The sequence below is a fragment of the Schistocerca serialis genome, chromosome 2 (assembly GCF_023864345.2).
Source record: "Schistocerca serialis cubense isolate TAMUIC-IGC-003099 chromosome 2, iqSchSeri2.2, whole genome shotgun sequence".
NCBI lineage: Eukaryota > Metazoa > Arthropoda > Insecta > Orthoptera > Acrididae > Schistocerca > Schistocerca serialis.
Genome location: NC_064639.1, coordinates 166720484 through 166746381, shown reverse-complemented (window position 1 = coordinate 166746381; position 25898 = coordinate 166720484). Strand labels below are relative to the sequence as shown.

The following is a 25898-nucleotide window of genomic DNA, read 5'->3' as shown; positions in this document are numbered from 1 at the left end:
TTAACGCGTTCATTAAATTTTCCCTGATTTTCAACATGTTTATTTATGTTCTGATACTCTTCGGTTTCTGCGAATGGTAATGGAGCTGTATCATCCGAATCTCTGTCCCCATGTACACTAAGATTTGTCAATTTATCTGATATCTCCTCAACTCTTTCCGCTAAATCACCTATTTTTTCTTTCTGTTTATTTACGTCTTCCGTAAGTGTCGCAACTCGGGTTTCAGTATTGACACATTTGGTAGTTAACTGTTCATATTGTTGTGTTAGATTATTTATTCTGTCATTTGGTACGGATTCCTCGATTGTCTCAAATATTTCTTTCTTATCGTGTGCACGTTGTAAATTTAACTCTGAAAATTTTTCTACTATCACGCGATCTCTTTCTTCCTGTTCTTTATCCTGTTCCCTTTGTCTAATCTCTACTGCAATTAATCTATTATTGTGAGAATTCAAAATCGGTTGTACTTCTTCTCTGATTTCTTTCTTTAACTCATCTTTCATATTTTTGAAACATGTCCCTATTCGTGAGTCTAACCGTGTTTCCATTGTTTCCATCTCTGTTTCTAAACGTGTTGCCACTGTTTTTAATTCAGATCCTAGCCGTGTTTCCAGTGTTCCCATCTCAGTTCTGATTGTTACTATTTGTGAGTCCAACCGTGTTTCCATTGTTCCCATATCAGTTTTTAATTCAGATCGTAAAGTTCCCATCTCTGTTTTTAATTCAGATCCCAAATTTAATATTGCACCCATCAACTGCTCCATATTAAATGGTTCAAAATTCTTTTCGCCCCGAACATTTCCCGCAAAACCAGTTTCCTTCGTCATAGCTGTAAAGCTATCTGTGTTCGATACTATTTCAGAATCTTCTATCGTTAATCTCGTATTCTGTGAATTTTCTAATTGAGAAAAATTTTGAAATGGTTCCGGACTGTCTTCCCGACTTATTAAATTGTTTTCAACTCCATTATTCATCATACTGTTGTCCTGTGTTGGCGAGTTCGCCATGTCAACAATTTCATTATTCTCACTATTCATCATTTTTGCCTTTTTCATTGATCGCGTAATCATTTACAAAATATACAAAACTCGTCACTGTACGAAAATTACACACAATGACTCTTTATCTCCAACAATACCATTTACATGAAAAGTTTCCCTCAAACACGATTAATCGAACAATTGAAATAATTGCACTAAATTGTCAAACCCGTAGACAAGACAACAATTTAAATTTTGAAAAATACCATTAGAAGAATGACAATTACCAAATCTACACACGCAATACAGACTACAATTACTAAACTCAAATTACTACAACAATACTACGGTCTACTATTTTTACAATCAGAAGAATTCCAAGGGACGATCCGAAGCAGCGGTCGCCACGTGCATGGGGGCTTAATTAAATATGATTGAAAATACTTTTTATTTTTCGTAGCTGTAAGTCCGATTACGCTGTTTCGTAAACGGTTGGCCCTGACTAGTATTATTACGCTATCTGACTGCAAAGAACAACAACAAAGAATGAAATGAAAATTTTCGTTAACACAATCAATTAATTAAGTCCCCAGCAACTATAAAACATACAAAACCAAAGTACAAATGTAATTGTTCTGTGTGTGGGAGTGTGACTTAACGTACACATCTGGCACGGTTCTTCTTCAACAAGACAAGAAATTTCAAATACCATTTATACTGACGTGATAAAAGAAAATTACAAATACTATAATTGCGTAAGGAAAGCAAAATTAAACTCTAATACAAGAACACACGCCAGATGCTTTGTTGACTGAACCTGTAATGACGCATTATTTAGGACACTGAAATAAAAAGAAACGGAGTTTATTACCTCGTTTATATTGATGAAAATCACTCTAATCCTTACATTATATCTCACACCGTCTCTCTACTATCACATCTCAACCAGAACTCTTCAATATCACATCTCAGCAAGCACTGCCTACAAACACTCTCTGCTACGAGTTCTTAACAAGTACTGACTACCACGAGACCTCGACAGGCACTGACTACTACGAGCTCTCGACAAGCACTGTGGAGGCGGCTTAATAATACTCTTTGGCGCAATCTCTGGCGCAGTGGCTCAGTGTAGCCACCTTTCAACATCCATCTAAATGATTCAATGAGAATTATTATGAGTACACTAAAATGCGCACCGATCCCTTGGTTGCACACCTCAGTAGCATTCCACCACTTAAATTGCGACGCCAAGAAGCAACCGATCGAGAATGGGGAAAGCTGCATCATCCCGACTACCCCAAGGCTTTCAGATTCACGCAGTCTTAAATGATCTTCCTCCAGATGACCGCTTGATATCACGCACTCCACTGTGGCATAATGAAAAAAGAAACAAGAAGTTTGACCCTAAAGAAGAGTAGTACAGGAGATGGAATGCTGCAACAATAAATCATCAAGGCATTCAATATCCATCTGCCATCCTACCAGGCTTTGATCCGAAGAGAAGTGAGTGGACACGATTGAATAGGATGAGAACCTGTCATGCGAGAGTACCCAGGACTATTCAGTGCTTTTATTAATGCTGCTTCCTCTGCTATCAACTGGCTCCATTCAACAGACGTAGAGCTCTGACTAAACGTATACGTTTTAATTAACGGTCCTAATTTTATAATTTAAATGTCCTCTTTTTATTATTATTCAATTATTAACTTAAAGAAATTGAACATATTAGCTTTGTACCTAAATCCTTAAATGTATAATTGTAAACTGTATGTATTTTTCAATATTTGCTGTTGTCACCATACGATAAATAAATAAGAGTGGATACCTGTCTGAACGTGTTGTATGGTTTGTAACTCTCAAGGAGTTCGTCTTAGATCTTGATGGTGCGAACTGAGAATGTTTGTGATCACTTTGGTGCGCCATTCTCCGTTCGGTGTTCATGGTGCAAGTAATGGTTTGTTCTGGACATTTCTTGAATCCCGACGATGTCCGTATTGTGAACTGTAATACATAAATCCCACAGAAGGATACGCTCTGCACCTCTCGGATACTCATTTTCTGTCGAACTCCTGATGCACGTGGTTAGTCGTTAGTAGCTAATATTTTTCCTGTCATAATTGTTAACACAACACTTTCAAATGAGCTATACAAAAGACTGAACTTTCAACCTCGGACTCAATTGGTCCCTTCCGAGTGGCGACAGTTGGTCTTTTTACATGAACCACGTTTCATGCTCCATCGGACAGATGGCCATTGACTTGTACGGCGTGAAACGTCTGAAAGTAAACACCCTGAAACCAGGAGGGAGCGTTACGGTCTGGGGAAGGTTTTCGTGGCATTCCGTGCGTGATCTCGTCATTCTGGAAGAGACAACGGATCAGCACATTTATGCAACTGTCCTTGGGAACCATCTCCACCCCGACATGTTATCTGATTCTCCTCGCCACGATGGAATCTAGCAGCAGGACAATGGAACGTCTCACGCAGTTCGCGGGGTATGTGCGTGATTCGAATAGCACCAGGATGAAGTTACCGTACTCCCCTGGCCATCACACTCGCCGGATTTAAACCCAAGCGAGAATCTGTGGGACCACCTCGATCAGGCTGGCTGTCCCACGGATGCTGAACGGAGAAACCTTGCGCAGCTTGCCACAGCACTGGAGTCGGCATGGCTCCAGGTCCCAGTAAGTACCTTTGAGACGTCTGTTCCTGCATGTCTCGCAGGGGTCAGCCCTGGAAAAGGACTTCCGATAGGTGGTCACTTTAATATGACTGAATAGTGTATATGTAGTGTAACTGATTAGTTCTACAAATGATCAATACTTTAAAAGCAGTGAAAATTTAAAAAAAAACGAAGGGCGTTCAGAAAGTAATGCAACAATTTTTTTTCTGTCAAGCAGGTTGGCTTAATCCAGGTTTCCAATACCCACTCTTTTGGCTACAAAATACTATTTTGTAACATAATCTCCGCTCATTGCGGTAGCCTTACGGCACCTTCCTGGGAGAGCCTATATGCTCGCATGCTACCACTACTGGTCGACGACGGAGCCAGCGTCTTGCTGCCTCAATAACCGCCTCATCATCCACGAACTGCTTCCCGCGGAGTGCTTCCTTAATTGGGCCAAACATATGGGAGTCGGAAGGTCTGATATCGCGGTTGTAGGGTCTTGTGAATTCCTGTCGGGGCGCGGACTTGTATGAGACCTTGCATTGTCAGTGCGCTTGCATTTTTGTGATGATAACACGCTAAAGTCAATTCTTCAATTTCCGTAGGGCAGCACAGTACACTACAGAACTGACTGTTGCACCATGATGGAAGTCGTCAAACAGAATAACTCCTTCAGAGTCCCAGAAGACCGTCGTCGTTACTTTATCGGCTGAGGGTCAGTTTTGACTTTCTCTTCGCAGGAAAGGTGGTGTGGCGTCACTCAATGTATGCCATTTTGTTTCCGGTTCGAAGTGATGAACCCATGTGAAAGGTGGCTACACTGAGTCACAGCGCCAGAGATTGCGCCAAAGAGGTTTATTCCGCCGCCTCCACTGGCAGTGCTTGTGAGAAGTCGTAGTGGAGAGTGCTTGTCGAGAAGTCGTCGTGGAGAGTGCTTATTGAGAAGTGGGCAGTAGGAGTTCTGATGTAGGCGTGACTAGTTGTGACCATGTTGTATGCAGTGTTCTGATGGGCTAGACAGCCGATGCTGTTCGATTGCGGATGTTGTAATGATCAGAGTGTATGTTTCGTCAATATATATGAAGGTAAAGAAATTTTTTTTATTTCAAATGTCCTAACAATGTCTCTTGGTCACAGGTTCAGTCAACAAAGCATTTGGCTTGTGTTCATGTATTAGAGTGTAATTCTGGTTTCTTTGTGCAATTATAGTATTTCTGTTTTTTTTAATTACTTCAGTGTAAATGGTGCTTAAAATACCTTGTCTTATTGAGGAAGAACCGTGCCAGATGTGTACGTTGAATCACACTTCCACACACAGAACAGTTACACTTGTGTTTTGTTGTTTCGTAGGTTTTATAGTTGCTGGGGACTTAATTAATTAATTGTGTTAACGGAAGTTTTCTTTCATTCTTTGTTCTTATTCTATGCAGTCAGATTGCGTATTACACTCCTGAAAATTGAAATAAGAACACCGTGAATTCATTGTCCCAGGAAGGGGAAACTTTATTGACACATTCCTGGGGTCAGATACATCACATGATCACACTGACAGAACCACAGGCACATAGACACAGGCAACAGAGCATGCACAATGTCGGCACTAGTACAGTGTATATCCACCTTTCGCAGCAATGCAGGCTGCTATTCTCCCATGGAGACGATCGTAGAGATGCTGGATGTAGTCCTGTGGAACGGCTTGCCATGCCATTTCCACCTGGCGCCTCAGTTGGACCAGCGTTCGTGCAGGACGTGCAGACCGCGTGAGACGACGCTTCATCCAGTCCCAAACATGCTCAATGGGGGACAGATCCGGAGATCTTGCTGGCCAGGGTAGTTGACTTACACCTTCTAGAGCACGTTGGGTGGCACGGGATACATGCGGACGTGCATTGTCCTGTTGGAACAGCAAGTTCCCTTGCCGGTCTAGGAATGGTAGAACGATGGGTTCGATGACGGTTTGGATGTACCGTGCACTATTCAGTGTCCCCTCGACGATCACCAGTGGTGTACGGCCAGTGTAGGAGATCGCTCCCCACACCATGATGCCGGGTGTTGGCCCTGTGTGCCTCGGTCGTATGCAGTCCTGATTGTGGCGCTCACCTGCACGGCGCCAAACACGCATACGACCATCATTGACACCAAGGCAGAAGCGACTCTCATCGCTGAAGACGACACGTCTCCATTCGTCCCTCCATTCACGCCTGTCGCGACACCACTGGAGGCGGGCTGCACGATGTTGGGGCGTGAGCGGAAGACGGCCTAACGGTGTGCGGGACCGTAGCCCAGCTTCATGGAGACGGTTGCGAATGGTCCTCGCCGATACCCCAGGAGCAACAGTGTCCCTAATTTGCTGGGAAGTGGCGGTGCGGTCCCCTACGGCACTGCGTAGGATCCTACGGTCTTGGCGTGCATCCGTGCGTCGCTGCGGTCCGGTCCCAGGTCGACGGGCACGTGCACCTTCCGCCGACCACTGGCGACAACATCGATGTACTGTGGAGACCTCACGCCCCACGAGTTGAGCAATTCGGCGGTACGGCCACCCGGCCTCCCGCATGCCCACTATACGCCCTCGCTCAAAGTCCGTCAACTGCAGATACGGTTCACGTCCACGCTGTCGCGGCATGCTACCAGTGTTAAAGACTGCGATGGAGCTCCGTATGCCACGGCAAACTGGCTGACACTGACGGCGGCGGTGCACAAATGCTGCGCAGCTAGCGCCATTCGACGGCCAACACCGCGGTTCCTGGTGTGTCCGCTGTGCCGTGCGTGTGATCATTGCTTGTACAGCCCTCTCGCAGTGTCCGGAGCAAGTATGGTGGGTCTGACACACCGGTGTCAATGTGTTCTTTTTTCCATTTCCAGGAGTGTATTACTACTCAGGGCCAACCGGTTACGAGACTGCGTAACCGGACAGTCAGCTACGAAAAATTAAAATTATTTGCATTTTTACTTAATTAAGCCCCCATGCACGTGGCGACCGCTGCTTCGGATCGTCCCTTGGAATCTTCTGATAGTAAAAATAGCAGACAATAGTATTGTTGTAGCAATTTGTAGTTAAGTAATTGTAGTCTATATTGCATGTGTAGATTTGGTAATTGAACATTTGTAGACGTCTTGTCATTCTTCTAATGGTATTTTTGCAGAATTTAATTTTTGATGTCTTGTATACGCGTTTGACAATTTTGTGCAATTATGAAGATTTCAATTGTTCGTTAATTGTGTTTGAGGGAAGCATTTCGTGTGAATGGTATTGTTGGTGATAAAGTGTTATTGTGTGTAATTTTCGTATAGTGACGAGTTTTGTATGTTTTGTAAATGATTACACGATCGATGAAAAAGGCAAAAATGATGAATAGTGAGAATGACGAAATTCTTAACATGGCGAACTCGCCAACACAGGAGAACAGTATGATGTATAATGAAGTAAAAGCAATTTAATAAGTCGGGAAAATAGTCCAGAACAAGTTCAAAATTTTTCACAATCAAAAAATTTTCAGAATTCGAGATTAACGACAGAAGATTCTGGAATAGTATCGAACACAGATAGCTTTACAGCTATGACGAAGGAAGCTGGTTTTGCGGGAAATGTTAGGGGAGAAAAGAATTTCGAACCAGTTAATATGGAGCAGTTGATGGGTGCTATATTGTATTTGGGATCACGGATGGGAACAATGGAAACACGGTTAGACTCACTGGGAACACAGTTCAGACCTCAAATAAAGACAGAGATAAAAAAATAGAAACTCGGTTAGACTCACGAATAGGGACATGTTTTAAAAACATGAAACATGAATCAAAGAAAGAAATTAGAGAAGAAGTACAACCGATTTTGAATGCTCACAATAATAGATTAATTTCAATAGAAATCAGACAAAAGGAACAGGATAGAGAACAGGAAGAAAGAGATCGCGTGATAGTACAAAAATTTTCAGAGTTAAATTTACAACATGCACACGATAAGGAAGAAATACTTGAAAGAATCGAGGAATCCGTACCAAATGACAGAATAAATAACCTAACAGAACAGTATGAACAGTTAGCTACTAAATGTGTCAATACTGAAACCCGAGACGCGACACTTACGGAAGACGTAAATAAACAGAAAGAACAAATAGGTGACTTATCGGAAAGAGTTGGGGAGATTTCAGATAAATTGACAAATCTTAGTTTAAATGGGGACAGAGATTCAGATGATACAGCTCCATTGCCATTTGCAGAAACCGAAGAGTACCAGAACATAAATAAGCATGTTGAAAATCAGGGAAAATTTAATGAACGCGTTAAAAGGGAATTTGAGGCATTACGAAAGCTAGTCAAACAAATTGAAGGCGAAATCGTAGGAAAAGACAGCAGAAGAAATTTAGAATCACAGATAGCAGAGGGGTTTGAAGAAAGTAATTTATTTCATTTACGAGAAGCAACAAGAGAGCGCCAGGCGCGCGAACTTGACAATAATCGACTTTGGGACTGGGCCAGACGCGGTAGGTCTTTGTCGCCACGAGGAGAAAACTTTGACTATAAACACTTCTTAACTGTTCGGAAATTTAAGATCTTTCGCAATTCTAAGAACGACATACATCCATGTTTATGGTTAGATCAATTTATGTACGCACTTCCACCAAATTGGCCACTAAGTCACAAACTGGAATTTATGTGCGGCTATTAAAGTCCTCAGGGGATTCACTACACTAAGTGAATATGCGCCGTAGCGTGCACAGGGCCCCGAGCTGTAGTGGTGCTATTTCCCTCTTAGTTTTCTGCACCGCTGCCTACTCTTTTACTATTCTTTGCATCTATCAAAACAACTCTTCGACTATCAATCTATCTAGAGAGTCGGTAAAAAAATAACCGGCTATGACTATTTTACCCCAAAGTGATTTCGTAAATTACCGTTTGGACTTACTATATCTTCTGCAGCATTCATTCGTAGTTTAAACGAAATTTTACCTGTTTATCTTCGTGACAATATTACTTCATATGTTGACGATATTCTTATTGCTAAACGTTTTTGGAGTGAGCACAACAAAATTTTGGATTCATTATTACTTATCTTTGCAAGAGTTGGTATTACTGTGAACTTGGAAAAATCTGAATTTGGTCGTTCTCAGGTGAAATTTCTCGGTCACATTATTTCTACAGAAGGTATTCCTCCTGATCCAGAGAAACTAGACGCTATTCGTAATTATGCTGTTCCGACTACAAAACGTGATGTTCGTAGTTTCCTTGGTGTCTGTAATTTTCTTAGACACTTTGTTAGATTGGACAATTTGGCCACTCCTCGTTTATGTGAACTATCTGGAAAGAAATCTAATCGGTGTTGGGATGAGGAAGCTCAATTAGAATTTGAACAACTTCGTGATGCTTTAGTTGCTGCTCCACTTCTTTCACATCCGGATTTATCTAAAGATTTTTGTTTGGCGATGGACTCATCATACATAGGCCTAGGTGCACATTTATTTCCAGAGATAGAAGAACACAGCGTTGTAGTACAGAAAACTATTGCATTTGGAACTCGTGTTCTCTCTAAATCAGAAAAGAATTATTCGATTACGGAAATTGAAGCTTTGGCTGTTGTTTGGGCTTTCACAAAATTTCGCATATTTTTGTATGTCAGACATACTAAGGTTTACACCAATCATCGAGCTCTGGAATTTCTTATGTCAGCAAAATTAACACATGGAAGACTGTCACGATGGGCGCTGTATCTACAGGAATTTGATTTTAGTATTGTTTACATACAGGGTTCTTTAAATATTATTGCTGATGCTTTATCACATGCACCTATGGGTTTGAAACAAAGTGCTGAAGAGGACTGCAAAGGAAACAATTATTGTTTGATGTATATTCAAGGTGTTGCGTTTGAGAATTTTATTTCGTCTTCGCTCCAGGACATCGCTAAGGAGCAAAATAAGGAGCCAATCTGGAAGGGCATTAAGGAGAAGTGGAGGAGAAAGGAAAGCGTAGCGATTAGACAGTATTATTTAGTTCGCAATGACATTCTTTTTAAACGAAAATAGGTCGACAACTCTGTTTGGTTAGTTTATATTCCTGATGAGTGGGTTAATAAATTGATTTGGTACATACATTTCAGTTATACACACTTTGGTCCCAGAAAATGCTTTCATAAATTACGATAAAACTGCTACTTCAGTAATGTGGAAAAACGTATTCGATCTGTTCTTGCCAAATGCAAATTATGTCAAAAGGCTAAGCCGCCAACTATTTCTCACAGAGCACCGTTGTTTCCTATCATTCCAGCGAAATTAAAGGACATGGCTGCAGTCGATTTGTTCGGTCCAGTGGTTCGGTCTACTAATGGTTTTGCGTACATTTTGGTAGCAGTGGAATTGACATCAAAATATGTGTGTTTTACACCTTTACGTAAAGCAACAGCTCGTTGAGTATCTAACGCGTTCATCAAACATTTTCTTAAAGAAGTGGGTCGTGTTGATAAAGTTATATCAGATAATGGATCACAGTTTCGTTCTAAAATTTGGCTTCGTACTCTACGGCGTCGTAAGATTAAACCAATTTTCATTTCACTTTTTCACCCTCAATCTAACGCTCCAGAGAGATGGATGAAGGAAATCAATAAATTGTGTCGACTTTATTGTCATCAGAATCACAGAACTTGGGAGCAGTATCTTCATATTTTTCAAAACATTCTGAATGAACTCCCTAATTATTCAACTTCTTTACCGCCTATATTGATATTATAAAGTAAAGCACCGACAAATCGCATTTCTGAAATCGTTCCTTTTCCGCCTACACGGAAACTGCGGCATTCTGAAGTTGTCAACCTGGCTCTACAAAATATTGCATCTGCGGCTGCTAGAAGAGAGAAATCAGCTAAACGTCCTGGTCGTTTAAAAACCTTGTCAGTTGGTCAAAAGGTGTTAATTAAGTCTCATCGTTTGTCTCACAAAGGAAAAGGCTTGTGTTGCAAATTTTTTCTGCTTTATAACGGTCCATATAGAGTTCGCAAAATTACTCATGATAACACTGTCGAAGTAGAAACTCTTAAATCTCGGCACTCTAAGGGAATACATCATATATCGAACGTTAAAATTTTTGTGGAATGACATACTTTTGAAAAACTAATAGTTATACGTAAACATGCAGAGAATACAAGGATACCACACCGTGTTCCGGCGACGGCACATACTCAAAGCAACAGTCAAGTCTGCACGCCGCACAAGGCAGTCGTTGACCGCAAACAATTACTTGCTACGTCACGCGTACCTACAGCTGAACGAGCGCTCAGTGCGAATGCACTGACAGCCGTAAACAAATACACAGTCTAATTTCTCTGATTCGATTCAGTATAAAGCTATAGTGACTTGATAAATTATGTTATTAACGTTCAGTGTTTTTCAGGATACGGTTGTATAAAATATTTAAGAACTTCAGGTAAATTCTGTGTGTGTCCGACGTTAAGAGGACTTGCTATCGAGAAATTTACAGGAAGAATGTAATTTCGAAGAAGAAACTAATAAACTAAAAAGGTAACTATTAATTGAGTTTATTTTTCAGGTAACATATGTCCCCTTAGGTGCGTACTTTAGACGTAATTTGCTGCTCGCGATTACGTGATTTATACTTTGTGTTAACTGATTTAATCAATCATTGTTAAATGAACAGGGTTGTTAATTACGTATATTATGCATCGCTTGGCTGCACTTCTTTTTCACTGATGTCACATTTTTTTTATTATTTGTCTGCTGTGCTTATTTATTTAAATTATTATTGTCAGCTGATTAGTTGTGCTGATATGGTTATGTATGTAGGTTATACTTTGTGATTTATCTGCTTGCGCCTTCATGTTTACTTATTAAGATTACATATGAACATTTATTTGCTTATGCTGATATGATGCTAATGACCTGTTTATTATGTAAGATATATATTGGCTGCTTTGCGTATGGATTGGACATTTATACATTTCTGTTTTGTTGTCATAACTACTCTTTAATTTGGTATATGGAAATGCTGATATACGGTGCACGAACGTGGAGTTTAGGTCACACTATGGTATTAATTATAGATTGTTCGCTTGGCAGAGCCTCGTTGTAGGGATTGTGCTACATCCATTTGTTGACATTGTGTTCTCTACTGGTATATTTACTCGCTATTGCATGTTTTACTTACGCTCAGTGCTTTATATTTTAAGATAAGAAAATGAACTGCCATGAGCTGGAGGCTTTATGGAAGCTGTATAAATTTATGCTAATAGAAAGGAAGCTAACGACATGAAATACCAATACTAGGTTTAGACCATTGACAGTTATTACACTGCATTCTTCGTGAGCAATTGAAATAGTAAGTGACACTTGACACAAGAAATACTCCACATGTTTGCTTCTGTTTTGCCATGATTCTTGAAGTGGTGTACACACTGTGAAATATTACGATTTATTCACTCAAAGTTTTATGTGATCTTTCATACTACGTACTCGCACCTACTTACTGAAAGTTATTCAAACTGAAGGCTGTTAGAGGTCATGTATGCATTTCTTTTATTTTATGATGGACAACGTAACCAAAATGTATTTTATAATTCATAATGAGTAGAAGATTTGGCTCAGGTGGACTACACAGAGCTTGTGTGTGGACATTGTGTCTTCGGATTGCATGGGATGGTAAATTGAAGTTTGCACTAGGATTTTGTCTGTACTTGTTCCAGGAGACTGACTAGAGGAAAGAGTTGTTATGGAAGTGAAATGATATTGGTAATAAGGTTTATATGTATCGACGTATTGAAGAAGTATTATTGAGGTATTGAAATTGTGTGAAGTTGATGATTATTGGAGTTTTGGTGGACAAGAGGTCAGGTAAATGATATTGATGATAAGGCTTATATGTATCGACGTAAGAGGTATTATTAAAGTATTATGATTATGCGATGATAATGATTATTGGAGTTTTGGTGGATAAGAGGTGAAGTAAGTGAGGAGCACTATTTTTTTTTTTTTTTTTGGTTTATATGGAACAAGGAGGATGAAGATGGCAGACTAGAACACTCAAGTGGAAGGAAGATAGTCTACACACACACTTTGTTAAATCACTAAGCAGTATATACTTTTTTTTGGAGAGAGGAAGCAATTGCATATCTTGGCACACTGACAGTTGTTCAGCAACTGTACATTTTGATTTGGCTTGGCAAACATTGGTCTTGACATGATGACTATGACATTGACTAACGATTATTGACTGTTATACACTGTTACCACTACTACTTGATACACAAGTTGGACATAAAATTTTGGACAGAATTGCATTTACACAGTTAACACTATTCAATTACACAGTAGTACTTAATGTGGATGAAAGATGAGTGAGTGTGTTTTCCTTTCCTAATCCCAAATAATTGGTACCGACCTATCTCCTAAATATTATTTTACTTGTTTGTTGTGGCTTGCACTGACACCCATAAATATTATAGGTTTACTGATATTTGTGTATTTGTAATATTTAATATGACAATTATCTGATATCATTTGTGCGTTTATTATAATTTGTATGTTTAGTGTAAGAACATTGATAATAATTTTGTAAAGGCAATTGTGTGTGCCTTCAAACTGTTGTTCGTGCTTGCACCTATTCAACATTGCTGGGTGCCACTTGGAAATGTTTAATTTCTGCTGATAAACTCTGATGAACTGTCTAATTAGTGATATTGAATATTATGGACTGTTACCTGCACTTGTTCAACATGATGAGTGCCACTAGGAGATGTTTAATTTGTGCTAATGAACTCTGATGAACTGTCTAATTAGTGATAGTGAATATTATGGACTGTTACGTGCACTTGTTCAACATGATAGGTGCCACTAGGAGATGTTTAATTTGGGCTAATTAACTCTGATTAACTGTCTAATTAGTGATAGTGAATATTATGGAGTGTTACCTGCACTTGTTCAACATTACTGGGTGCCACTGATGGACTGCTTCTACTGAGATAATGTCACTTGTTGGTGTCTGCACCTGCTCAACATTACTGGGTGCCACTGATGGACTGCTTCTACTGAAATGATGTCACTTGTTGATGTCTGCACCTGCTCAACATTGCTGGGTGCCACTGATGGACTGCTTCTACTGAGATAATGTCACTTGTTGGTGTCTGCACCTGTTCAACAATGCTGGGTGCAACTGATGGACTGCTTCTACTGAAACGAAGTCACTTGTTGGTGTCTGCACCTGCTCAACATTGCTGGGTGCCACTGATGGACTGCTTCTGCTGAAATAATGTCACTTGTTGGTGTCTGCACCTGTTCGACATTACTGGGTGCCACTAATGGACTGCTTCTACTGAGATAATGTCACTTGTTGGTGACTGTGCCTGCTCGCAATTTTTGGGTGCCGCTGTTGAAGCTGTTTAAATACTGCTGATGAAATGTTATGAGACTGCTATTTGCACCTGTTGATCATTGCTGGGTGCTACTGTTGGAACTGTCAACTACTCTGAGGAATTCTACTTGTTTATTGAACTATTGAAAGGATTTTATGTGAATATTTGTATAAACTGATTTTTTGTGTGTTTACTGTTTATGAGATGTTATGAGACTCTTACCTGCACCTATTCGTCATGGCTGACGCTATTGATTGAATTGTTTATCCACATGATACTTGTGTAAACTATTATGTAAAATCGTATGTATGCAAGCATTTGTATTCCTTACTGTATTTTATATATTAGGTTATTGAAGGGTCAGTGCAAAGCCAAAATTTATCTAGTTATGTGATATTTACTTATTAATATTATCTTTTATTTTTGTCTGCAATTTTTTTTTCTTTGGACGAATTTGGTGGTATTTTCACCACCAATGCTGGCAAAAATACCATCAAATTCTAGCCCGTGGAGGAAGGGCATATGAAAGGTGGCTACACTGAGTCACAGCGCCAGAGATTGCGCCAAAGAGTTTTATTCCGCCGCCTCCACTGGCAGTGCTTGTTGAGAAGTCGTAGTGGAGAGTGCTTGTCGAGAAGTCGTCGTGGAGAGTGCTTATTGAGAAGTGGGCAGTAGGAGTTCTGATGTAGCCGTGACTAGTTGTGACCATGTTGTATGCAGTTGTTCTGATGGGCTAGACAGCCGATGCTGTTCGATTGCGGATGTTGTAATGATCAGAGTGTATGTTTCGTCAATATATATGAAGGTAAAGAAATTTTTTTTATTTCAAATGTCCTAACAATGTCTCTTGGTCACAGGTTCAGTCAACAAAGCATCTGGCTTGTGTTCATGTATTAGAGTGTAATTCTGGTTTCTTTGTGCAATTATAGTATTTCTGTTTTTTTTTAATTACTTCAGTGTAAATGGTGCTTAAAATACCTTGTCTTATTGAGGAAGAACCGTGCCAGATGTGTACGTTGAATCACACTTCCACACACAGAACAGTTACACTTGTGTTTTGCTGTTTCGTAGGTTTTATAGTTGCTGGGGACTTCATTAATTAATTGTGTTAACGGAAGTTTTCTTTCATTCTTTGTTCTTATTCTATGCAGTCAGATTGCGTACTAATACTACTCAGGGCCAACCGGTTACGAGACTGCGTAACCGGACAGTCAGCTACAAAACTTGAAAAATTATTTGCATTATATACAATTAAGCCCCCATGCACATGTTTCATCACTAGTGACATAAACTTGTCACGATTATCCTCATAATGGGCAAGTGATTCCTCACAGATGGTCCTTCGTTCCTCTTTATCGTCCTCTGCAAGACGGTGAGGAACCCAGCGGGTACACACCTTTGAGTACTCCAGTTGATGGAAGAGTGTGTCACCACTGTCAAGAGAGACGCCCAGTTGAGCAGCGAGGAGTTTGATTGTGATCCGTCGATCACCTGGAATGAGAGTGTCCGCACGTTCCAACACTGCAAGAGTCACGGCAGTGTGCGGCCGGCTGGCACACGGGAGACAGGACACGTTTGTGCGACCTTGTTGCGATGATGACAGACACATCGCCCAACTACTCGTCGTGCTTTTGTTCATCATCAGATCTCCGTAGACCTGCAGGCGCATATCAATATCTCCGATGTTCTGATTTTCCGCCAAAAGAAGTTCACTAACAGCTCTCTGCTTTTGGAAGTCAGACGCCAGATTGAAGGCTACGTATAGCGCCGCGGTGTATTGGATCTTCATGGTATTACAGTGGCTGAAGATGGTACATGTCGTGGTGCCCCACAACAAATTCAGCATTTTCTGAACCGAAGTTGACCGAGAAAAGAAATGTCTGTTGTATTACTTATGGAACGTCACTCGCATTTATTTATAAATGACAGTAGTAACTGTTCCCGAAAGAACAGTAAGCGTTGATGACCATGCAGCTTTGCTAGAAATGAAATGATAATTAAATGGACGGCCTAGCTGGAAACAGGCGTTGATGTACTTCATTGGGGACTTGTTGAAAATGTGCGCCCCAACCATGTAAGCAGGAGATTCCGGGTTCGAGTCCCGGTTGGGGCACACATTTTCAACATGTCCCCAATGAAGTACATCAACGCCTATTTGCAGCTAGGGTGTCCATTTGATTATCATTTCGTTTCTAGCAAAGCTGCATGGTCATCAACGATTACTGTTCTTTCGGGAACAGATACTACCGTCATTTATAGTTAAAATATGGCTTCCCGACCATTGACCTTCTTGTGCGAATGCACAAGCTATCCCCGAACTCGTACGGAACTTGGTAGATTAATCTGCCACGAGTAATGAGTATGAGGGGCAAACATCTATTAGGCGCACTACGAATGTAGTGGTGTGGACATGTCGGGTATGAGGGGCTCATTGGGAGAGTGCAAGGGATAATTCCCTGCAGGCGCACTATTCTCTGTGCCTTCGGTGGCTCAGATGGACGCCGGCACGGTAGCTCAGCGTGTTCGGTCAGAGGGTTAGCTGCCTCTGTAATTAAAAAAAAACTGAGTTAAAACGAATGTCTTACGACGTCCGCCCCGAGCAGATGGAACGAACTAAAGCGAACAAAATGAGATTTCCAAAAAAAAAAGGTGGATAGAGCGTCTGCCATGTAAGCAGGCGTTCCCGGGTTCGAGTCCCACTTGGGGCACACATTTTCAACATGTACCCAATGAAGTACATCAACGCCTGTTTGCAGCTAGGGTGTCCATTTAATTATCATTTCACTCGCATTTGTCATAATAACTAAACAAATTTTTTGATAAAAGTTATCACAGGCCTTTCGTAGAAAAAATTTAAATGATCATACTTCATCTAAATCAAAGCAGAACCTTCGTTTTTGAGGAGTTGAAAATCAGATATAACGAAAATATCGATTGCTCACGTCTGATACATGGACACCATCGATGTCGCTATGAAGATTTATCGAAGCCGGTATAACATTTCTCAGAAACTTTTGCCATCTCTGGACAGAAAACATTAAGGAACGCGTTTCTTGGCAGGCTACTGGCAGAGCTGCGATGCTGCGGCCCTTGCTCCTGCTGCCGCTGCTGCTGTCAGTGATAAAGGACGCGGCGGGGCTGCGGTCTGCGGACGCCTGCCGCCCGACGTGCTCGCAGGTCCTTCCGCGGTTGCCGGAGGTGCGCCGCTGGTGCTCGACCTTTTTCCGCCAGCCCGCCCCCGAAACGGTGCTGGCGTGCGGCGCGGCCTTCAGTGACGCTCAGCCGCCGAGCGAGCGCGACGCCACGCTGGTCGCGACGTCGCCCGACTACGAGGCCCTCTCGGGCCGCAACACCAGCTGGACCGTGTGCATCAGCTACCACATCCTCAGCTACGCGCACTTCGGCGCCGTCTGGGAGGCGTCTGCAAATCCCTGCCGGGAGCGGTACGCCGTGTGGCTCGTCACACACAATCCCCCGCCCTGCTGGCACCACAACACGTCGGAAAGTCTTAGAGGCCAGACGATCAATCAAGAGACAGTAAGTATTCCCGGATGGATCTCCGCGAAATTACCTTTGACAGGTAGGCCAGACTAAAGTTCTATGTACTGACTTGGCAGAAAATCCTAAGAAATTCTGGTCTTATGTCAAAGCGGTAGGTGGATCAGAACAAAATGTCTACACACTCTGTGACCAAAATGGTACTGAAACACAGGATGACAGACTAAAGGCCGAAATACTAAATGTCTTTTTCCAAAGCTGTTTCACAGAGGAAGACTGCACTGTAGTTCCTCCTCTAGATTTTCGCACAGATGACAAAATGGTAGATATCGAAATAGACGACAGAGGGATAGAGAAACAATTAAAATCGCTCAAAAGAGGAAAGGCCGCTGGACCTGATGGAATACCAGTTCGATTTTACACAGAGTACGCGAAGGAACTTGCCCCCCTTCTTGCAGCGGTGTCCCGTAGGTCTCTAGAAGAGCGTAGTGTTCCAAAAGATTGGAAAAAGGCACACGTCATCCCCGTTTTCAAGAAGGGACGTCGAACAGATGTGCGGAACTATAGATCTACATCTCTAACGTCGATTAGCTGTAGAATTTTGGAACACGTATTATGTTCTAGTATAATCATTTTTCTGGAGACTATAAATCTACTCTGTAGGAATCAGCATGGGTTTCGAAAAAGACGATCGTGTGAAACCCAGTGCGCGCTATTCGTCCACGAGACTCAGAGGGCCATAGACACGGGTTCCCAGGTAGATGCCGTGTTTCTTGACTTCCGCAAAGCGTTCGATACAGTTCCTCACAGTCGTTTAATGAACGAAGTAAGAGCATATGGACTATCAGACCAATTGTGGGATTTGATTGAAGAGTTCCTAGATAACAGAACGCAGCATGTCATTCTCAATGGAGAGAAGTCTTCCGAAGTAAGAGTGATTTCAGGTGTGCCGCACGGGAGTGTCGTAGGACCGTTGCTGTTCACAATATACGTAAATGACCTTGTGCATGACATCGGAAGTTCACTGAGGCTTTTTGCGAATGATGCTGTGGTATATCGAGAGGTTGTAACAATGGAAAATTGTACTGAAATGCAGGAGGATCTGCAGCGAATTGACGCATGGTGCGGGGAACGGCAATTGTATCTCAATGTAGACAAGTGTAATGTGCTGCGAATACATAGAAAGAAAGATCCCTTATCATTTAGCTATAATGTAGGAGGTCAGCAACTGGAAGCAGTTAATTCCATAAATTATCTGGTAGTACGCATTAGGAGTGATTTAAAATGGAATGATCATATAAAGTTGATCGTCGGTAAAGCAGATACCACACTGAGATTCATTGGAAGAATCCTAAGGAAATGCAATCCGAAAACAAAGGAAGTAGGTTACAGTACACTTGTTCGCCCACTGTTTGAATACTGCTCAGCAGTGTGGGATCCGTACCAGATAGGGTTGATAGAAGAGATAGAGAAGATCCAACGGAGAGCAGCGCGCTTCGTTACAGGATCATTTAGTAATCGCGAAAGCGTTACGGAGATGATAGATAGACTCCAGTGGAAGACTCTGCAGGAGAGACGCTCAGTAGCTCGGTACGGGCTTTTGTTGAAATTTCGAGAACATACCTTCACCGAGGAGTCAAGCAGTATATTGCTCCCTCCTACGTATATCTCGCGAAGAGGCCATGAGGATAAAATCAGAGAGATTAGAGCCCACACAGAGGCATACCGACAATCATTCTTTCCACAATCAATACGAGACTGGAATAGACGGGAGAACCCATAGAGGTACTCAAGGTACCCTCCGCCACACACCGTCAGGTGGTTTGCTGAGTATGGATGTAGATGTAGATTTTGGCTTGCGGGACTTCGTTGCGCCAGCATTTTTATTTTATTCCTTTTTTACATCCCCTTTGGAAGTAACTGTCACGTCACCGCTCTTCTATATTTCTTTAAATACAGTGAAGAGCCAAAGAAACTGATACACCTGCATAATGTCGTGTATTACCCCCGCAAGACGACGTGCCATGGACTCGACTAATGTCCGAAGTACTGCTGGAGGGAACTGACAGTCTACAAGCCCCAACATGAAATGTTGTAAACTTCGCCTTGCAGTTAGAGGGGTTTAGTAATAAGACTCAGCAGCAATGACTTATTCTATGTGGAGATTTCAGTATCAGTTTCATCTCAGATAATTCTGATCGAGGACATCTAGAATTAATTATGTCCATGTCTGCTTTGACCCCACAGTAATGGAAGAACTTTTTGCAGCAGAAATCGATAATTTATTACCAACTCTTCATTTGACGAAACATATGGGAACCCCATAGATCACTTCTCGAGAGATTCTCTGAGGTGACGTACGCAATACATCCTCTTTCCACTCCTGCTTTCGTTGGATTACTTTTTCCGTTAATGGCTGTACTCCAGTTCTTTCATCATTTCTTCATTTCTTATTTCGTCTTACCGTGCGCAGCATTTCACTGATCTAAGGAACGTCATTTCTGATGTTTCAAGTTGGCTTAGGCCTTTTGATCTCAGTGCCCAACTTTCTGCTCCGTATAGTATTGTCGATAAAGCCAGACTTCATAGAATTTCATTTCGCTTTCTGTTCTCTTTTTACACTTTAATGTTATCGTGTCACATATATGTTAACAAATGTTAATTTTATTACTTATGTCTTTCACTTCATTAAAAGTTATGCCATATCGTAGGTATTAAAAATGGGATAACTGTTCTATTATTGTTTTATTGCTGATTACGTAACCCTTACGGATATTTTCAAAAAAGGGCATTGTTTTTGTTGTCGATATCTTCAGATTACAATTCAGGCTTATATTGTCCAATCTATTTATCGCTATTTGTAATGTGTCCTCAGTGTCCTGTATGACTTCCTGGTCGTCTGCAAAAAGCATCATATTTAGATATTCTCGCGTCACCACTCTTGTACCCTAAGATATTCCCTCCTTTGTCTGTTCCCTGACCAAGTCATCGATGTACATGTTGGACAGTGTTGGTGACATAGTACAGCCTTGCCTTACGCCCTGGTTTATCTGTGTTTTTGTTGTCAGCTCTTGGCCAGTACCTATTCTTATTTTTGTGTCATCATATTTACCTTCGCACATTTTTATACTTTTATCATGCGCCCTTCCCATTATTGACCAGAGGTTTTTCTTTGGATGCTGTCAAATGTTTGTTAATAGTCAACAAATGCTAGGAGAGTTTCCAAATTGAATTCTCGTCTTTTTTGTATAATTTTTTCAGAGGGTAAACGCCGTCGGCACTGGATCTTCCGTTAACGAAGCCCGTTTGCCGTTGCCATTGAATCCGAGATGTTTCCAAGCCCTTCACTAATTATTTTGCCGTAGATTTTATAAATATCGTTCAAGAGACTGATTCTCTTGTAATTATTTGTGTTACTCCCGTCTCCGTTTTCAAATAGTGAAATAGTTTTAACGATTCTCCATTCTTTTGATATTTCACCTGTAAGGCAACACTTGCTATTGAGATGGAGCGTTCTGAATTCTAAAAAATATCTTAACAGATCTGAGTTAATTTCATACAATTCAGGAATGTTTTTACCTTTTGCCTGTTTTGATTATGTCAGATCTATTAGATATATCAGTTCCTCCGCGTTTTCTTCCGGTGGGTCTTTTGCGTCCAGATTAAATCATTATTTCTTGTAATGACTTATCCAGTCTTCTGCAGGGATGATATTTATATTTACAGCATCTTCCTGCCTTTCAACTGCCTGATCAGTCTGTATGCTATTTTCTGTCTACCTTGACTGTCGCGTTCGACTCTATTCATAAGTGTATCCCATGAACATCATTTCTGATTTTATTATATTTTTCTTTAGCTTCCTCAGTCGCTTCTGCAAAAATTCCCTATGTGCTTTTTTTCTTTTAGGTGGCTTCTTCTGTCTATTCTTCCCAATGTTAACTCTCCTCTTTCGATCGTTTTGAGTTATTCACCTACTACTTCTTTAGCGATTTTTAGTATGATATTTTTAATGTTTGATTACTGATATTTGTTTTATGGGCCTCATTCTATCCCTTGGGCCAAGGCCTTATGCGTACAAAACAAACAACAGTAACTATGCAAATACCAGCCGTGAAAATCCGCATTCTACGCCTTTCAATATTGTCCGTGCTTCAGTTGTATTATCACCTGACGGCATTTTGGATACCCTCAGTTAGCCGGCCGTAGGGGCCGAGCGGTTCTAGGCGATAGAGTCTGGAACCGCAGGGACCGCTACGGTCGCAGGTTCGAATCCTGCCTCGGGCATGGATGTGTGTGATGTCCTTAGGTTAGTTAGCTTTAAGTAGTTCTAAGTTCTAGGGGACTGATGACCTCAGAAGTTAAGTCCCATAGTGCTCAGAGCCATTTCAACCACTTTTTTTGATACGCTTGGTTAGCGTGTTCTAATAAAGATCCTACTTAAAGCACAAGTTTTTCGCTGCAGTACTTATTTATTTGTAATGATACAAGTTACATGACGAGCTCGTTTCGACATTTTGCCATGATCAAGTGTACCGGTATCTTTGAAGATGGTTTAATAGGTTTTTACGTGTATGTTAGTCTGTGTATACATATGACACCTTATGATTACGTCTTAGCTGGTGGTCCATATGCCATCTTGAAGCGTAAATATCGGTTGACTTTTTGTTACGATATTACCACGTTATTTATATGTTTTCTTTTTATTAGCACGATCTTGTGAAGTTATTTTTGACAGCTTTTTTGACAGCTTCGGATCCAGTGATGCCATATGTTTACAATGGAATTTCTGTTTGCGGAAAGTTAGCGATTACGTTTAATTTTTTTGCAGATAGTATTTTGTGGTTTTTATGTACCTGAAAAGTATTACATTATTTTGCGTTTATTGCGATATTCTTTTACAATGTACATAAAATTTTCTAGGTTTTATATGCTTAAATACTGTTTGTTTGTTGTTGATGTCTTCTGGGTATCTTTCTCTATGAGCGTAAATTTCTATTTCATCCAGATTGTCCACTGTATCTTCTTTAGGTACTTAGTACTGAATTTTTAGGGTATTTTCAACGTTTCCTGCTTTATGTTGTTTGCTCTTGAATCGCAAGTGAAATGTCGATAGGTTGCTTTCGCACGTCGTTGATAATCTGCATTTACACTCACAAGCCAAAACATTATGATCACCTATTACGACGTTGGATGCCGCCTTGTGGCGTTTCGGGCACGTGACGCGGTAACAGAAGTTTGTAAGCGGGACGGACACGGGCGGGGAATCACCCTAGCGAAGATATGGGCTGCAAAGGGAAAATCCATTGAGATAGGCGACTTTGACAAAGGGCAGATTATTATTACGCAGGGCCTGTGAACGAGTGTCTCGAAAACAGTGAAGCTGGTCGAATATTGACGAGCTACATGCAGAAAAGTGGTAGAAGAACAGTGAAACTACCACTAGGTGGAAAATATTTGGGCATCGACGACTCTTCACGAAACGTGGGAGAAGTATTATGCTGTGGAAGACATTCTCCTGCCCTTTCATAGGACCTGTGGTAGTAACCGAAGACACACTGGCAGATGCGAATCACGTGCAGCGTTTCATGCTTGGTGTCTTCCCAGACGGTTATGTCATCTTTCAGCAGTATAATTGTCCGTGCCTCGGTGCCATAACCGTGCAACAATGGTTTCTGAAGCATTCTAGTGAACTCACTGTGATGTCTCGGCGGGCAAGCTCGGCTGATGCAAACCCTACGGAACACATCTGGGTCGCTGTCGGGCGCCATCACCGCGTACGCAAATCAGCGGCCCGTTATTTACGCGAATTACTTGACCTGTGCGTCGACATCTAATGCCATATACCTCCACAAACCTACTAACAAAATGTCGGATCCGTGATACGCAGAATCAGGGATGTATTCCATTCTAAAGACGGACAAACAAGCTATTAACCAGGTGGTCATAATGTTTTGGTTCAGCAGTGTATGATATTAATGGTAATACACGTTGTTTGACAATTATAGGTACAAGCAGAAGGGACAAGAAGAGTACAATGAAACAAGAAAATAATCCCAATAAACAAAGGGCCCGATATCAATGGTTTTTCCGATACAGCTACGGTCGCAGGTTCGAATCCTGCCTCGGGCATGGATGTTTGTGATGTCCTTAGGTTAGTTAGGTTTAACTAGTTCTAAGTTCTAGGGGACTAATGACCTCAGCAGTTGAGTCCCATAGTGCTCAGAGCCATTTGAACCATTTTTTTCCGATACAACGTGTTACAACTGAGCACATGGGTACCTTACAACAGACTGCATGATATTCCAAGCAGTTTTGCGCGTTGCAGCCGGATGACGGAGATATCTTGCCACCATATTTCGACTGACAATCATTCAGTCATCTTCAGCTGAGTGTTATAGACTGGAGGTTGCTGGTGCACGTTCCAAAGTTTATACAAGAAAGCGGCGCTGAGACGCTTGCTCACAGGCAGCCGCTATGTGAGCGCACTTCTTCGGGTTTAGCGCTCTCTTAGAAGAATATTGCTCCATCTGGGTTGCACAGGCGGCTGCGTATAGGTGAGACAGTATGTACGTCATCTGTCGGAAAGCGGGTTCGCACAGTTAAACTTCAGACGCCAAATTAATAAAATTTATTGTCTCTAGTCGTGTCATTAGACATAAAATATTTTCTCTGTGAAGATACTAAAGAAGTCACCGAACTCTTGCCTTCTCCCTTAGCAAGCCACCATGACCACGGTGGCCACACTACAAAGGTGCCATCAACTTATCGCCAGAAGACTTTTGGTTTAAGTTCTGCTGAACCATGTGCCCTCATTTCTGGATGTCTTGGCCAGTTGGACAGTGGACAGGTCACTGGGCCATTCCGTTTACCGTAAGAGCACATATACCGACCTGCGTCTCCAGTCGTCTGCTGTCACCATTCTTCACAAACTATGGGCGTCCTCCGAACATTGGTGCACCAGGCACTTGTGTGTGACAGAGCCAGCCCTGAAAAGGAGTTGGATCGTCTACAATCTGTGTTCAAAGTTAATGGGTACTATCCACATCATATCAATATAGCTCTAAGGAATATTTAATCGAAATTAGGCAGAATCCCATGGAAACATTATGTTACAGTAATCCTTTGGTCACTTACAAGGATTTGCGCTCGTCTCGGTTCCGTAATGGACGACCTGGCATTGCGGAAGGCTGGAACCTACAGAATACCTTACCAAGGGGCAAAGTATAATTGCATACATCCTCAATTTTCTTTTCCGTTCTTCTGTACATTACTCTTTTTAGCAACTTGAATGCTTGAGCTGTTAAATTGACTGTGCGATAGTTCTCACGCTTACCGACCCTTGCTGTTTTCGTAATAGTGTGGAGCATGGATGATGTTTTTCCGAAAGTCTGATGGTAGGTTTATCACCAATCTTATAGACTCTACACATCGATGTGAATAGTCTTTTTGTTGCCACTTCCCCCAGTGATTTTGGAAATGGCGATGGATTGTTACCTGTCCATTCTGTATTATTTGATCTGGAGCCTTCAGAAGCTCCTTTAACCTTTTAATGCCCAACAGCATTCTCCATAGTACCAAAAACTATTATTTCACCATAACCTCTTATTATTGCCTCTTTTCATTATCTCATGTGCAAATCTCTTTAAACATTTTCCAATCCAAATTTTAATGTGACATATTCATCACACTGGGAAACTGGCAGTACAAAATGCTGGATGGCAGCACATGCTGAATAAATTTGAATTTAATTTCATTTATAGGTTGTAGTTGCAAAATTTCCTTTATTCTCCTTTTTATGGAAAAGGCTGTGTTGCAAAATGAATATATTAATACCAGCTTACTTTTAAATGCATTTATTTACAAGTGACCTTATATACCTCAGTTCTGCACGATCAGGTTGTTATATGCTATAAAACAGCAACTAATTTCTTAAAGAGTACATTATGCAAAATTTTTAATTCCTTTTCACAATAAAATAGAAGAACAACAGAAATTATTAGCCAACTCAATCTGCCATTTCTTATGTGTGAAATCTTCTGAAATAATTTCTACCTTCACTGAACCACAAAAATACCTCACATTTTTCAAACCCTCATACGGTACTATCTTGGTACAGATCTTGCATCGTCCTCTTGCTTCCTTCCATATAAGTCAATGATCATACTTATCCTTTGGGCAGTCTAAAACTTACAGAACTGTTGCGGCAGCTCTGTTCCTCTTTTCGACGTGTCATCTATACTTGGGTGTCTTCGCTTTGATTTTTCATTCCCTATCAATAATAGTCTACCAGCAATATCTGTTTGCAATGTGCGCAGTGGAAAGTGTCATTCTTGAAGAAACGTGCAGTCCTTACGGTATTTAAGCCAACTGTCGACTACCACAAATGTCTCGGGGAATCAACTGG

The 25898-nt window shown here is 41.3% G+C and overlaps 1 protein-coding gene across 1 annotated transcript in view; it reads left to right on the top strand.

Annotated features, from left to right (window-relative positions):
* Window positions 1-25898, top strand: part of LOC126456876 (uncharacterized) — a 288788-nt gene that overhangs the window by 33039 nt on the left and 229851 nt on the right. The window contains exon 2 of the mRNA XM_050092697.1: window positions 17057-17533. Coding sequence (XP_049948654.1) covers window positions 17075-17533 — 459 coding nt within the window. The 5' untranslated portion in view covers window positions 17057-17074. The remainder of the gene's footprint in view (window positions 1-17056; window positions 17534-25898) is intronic.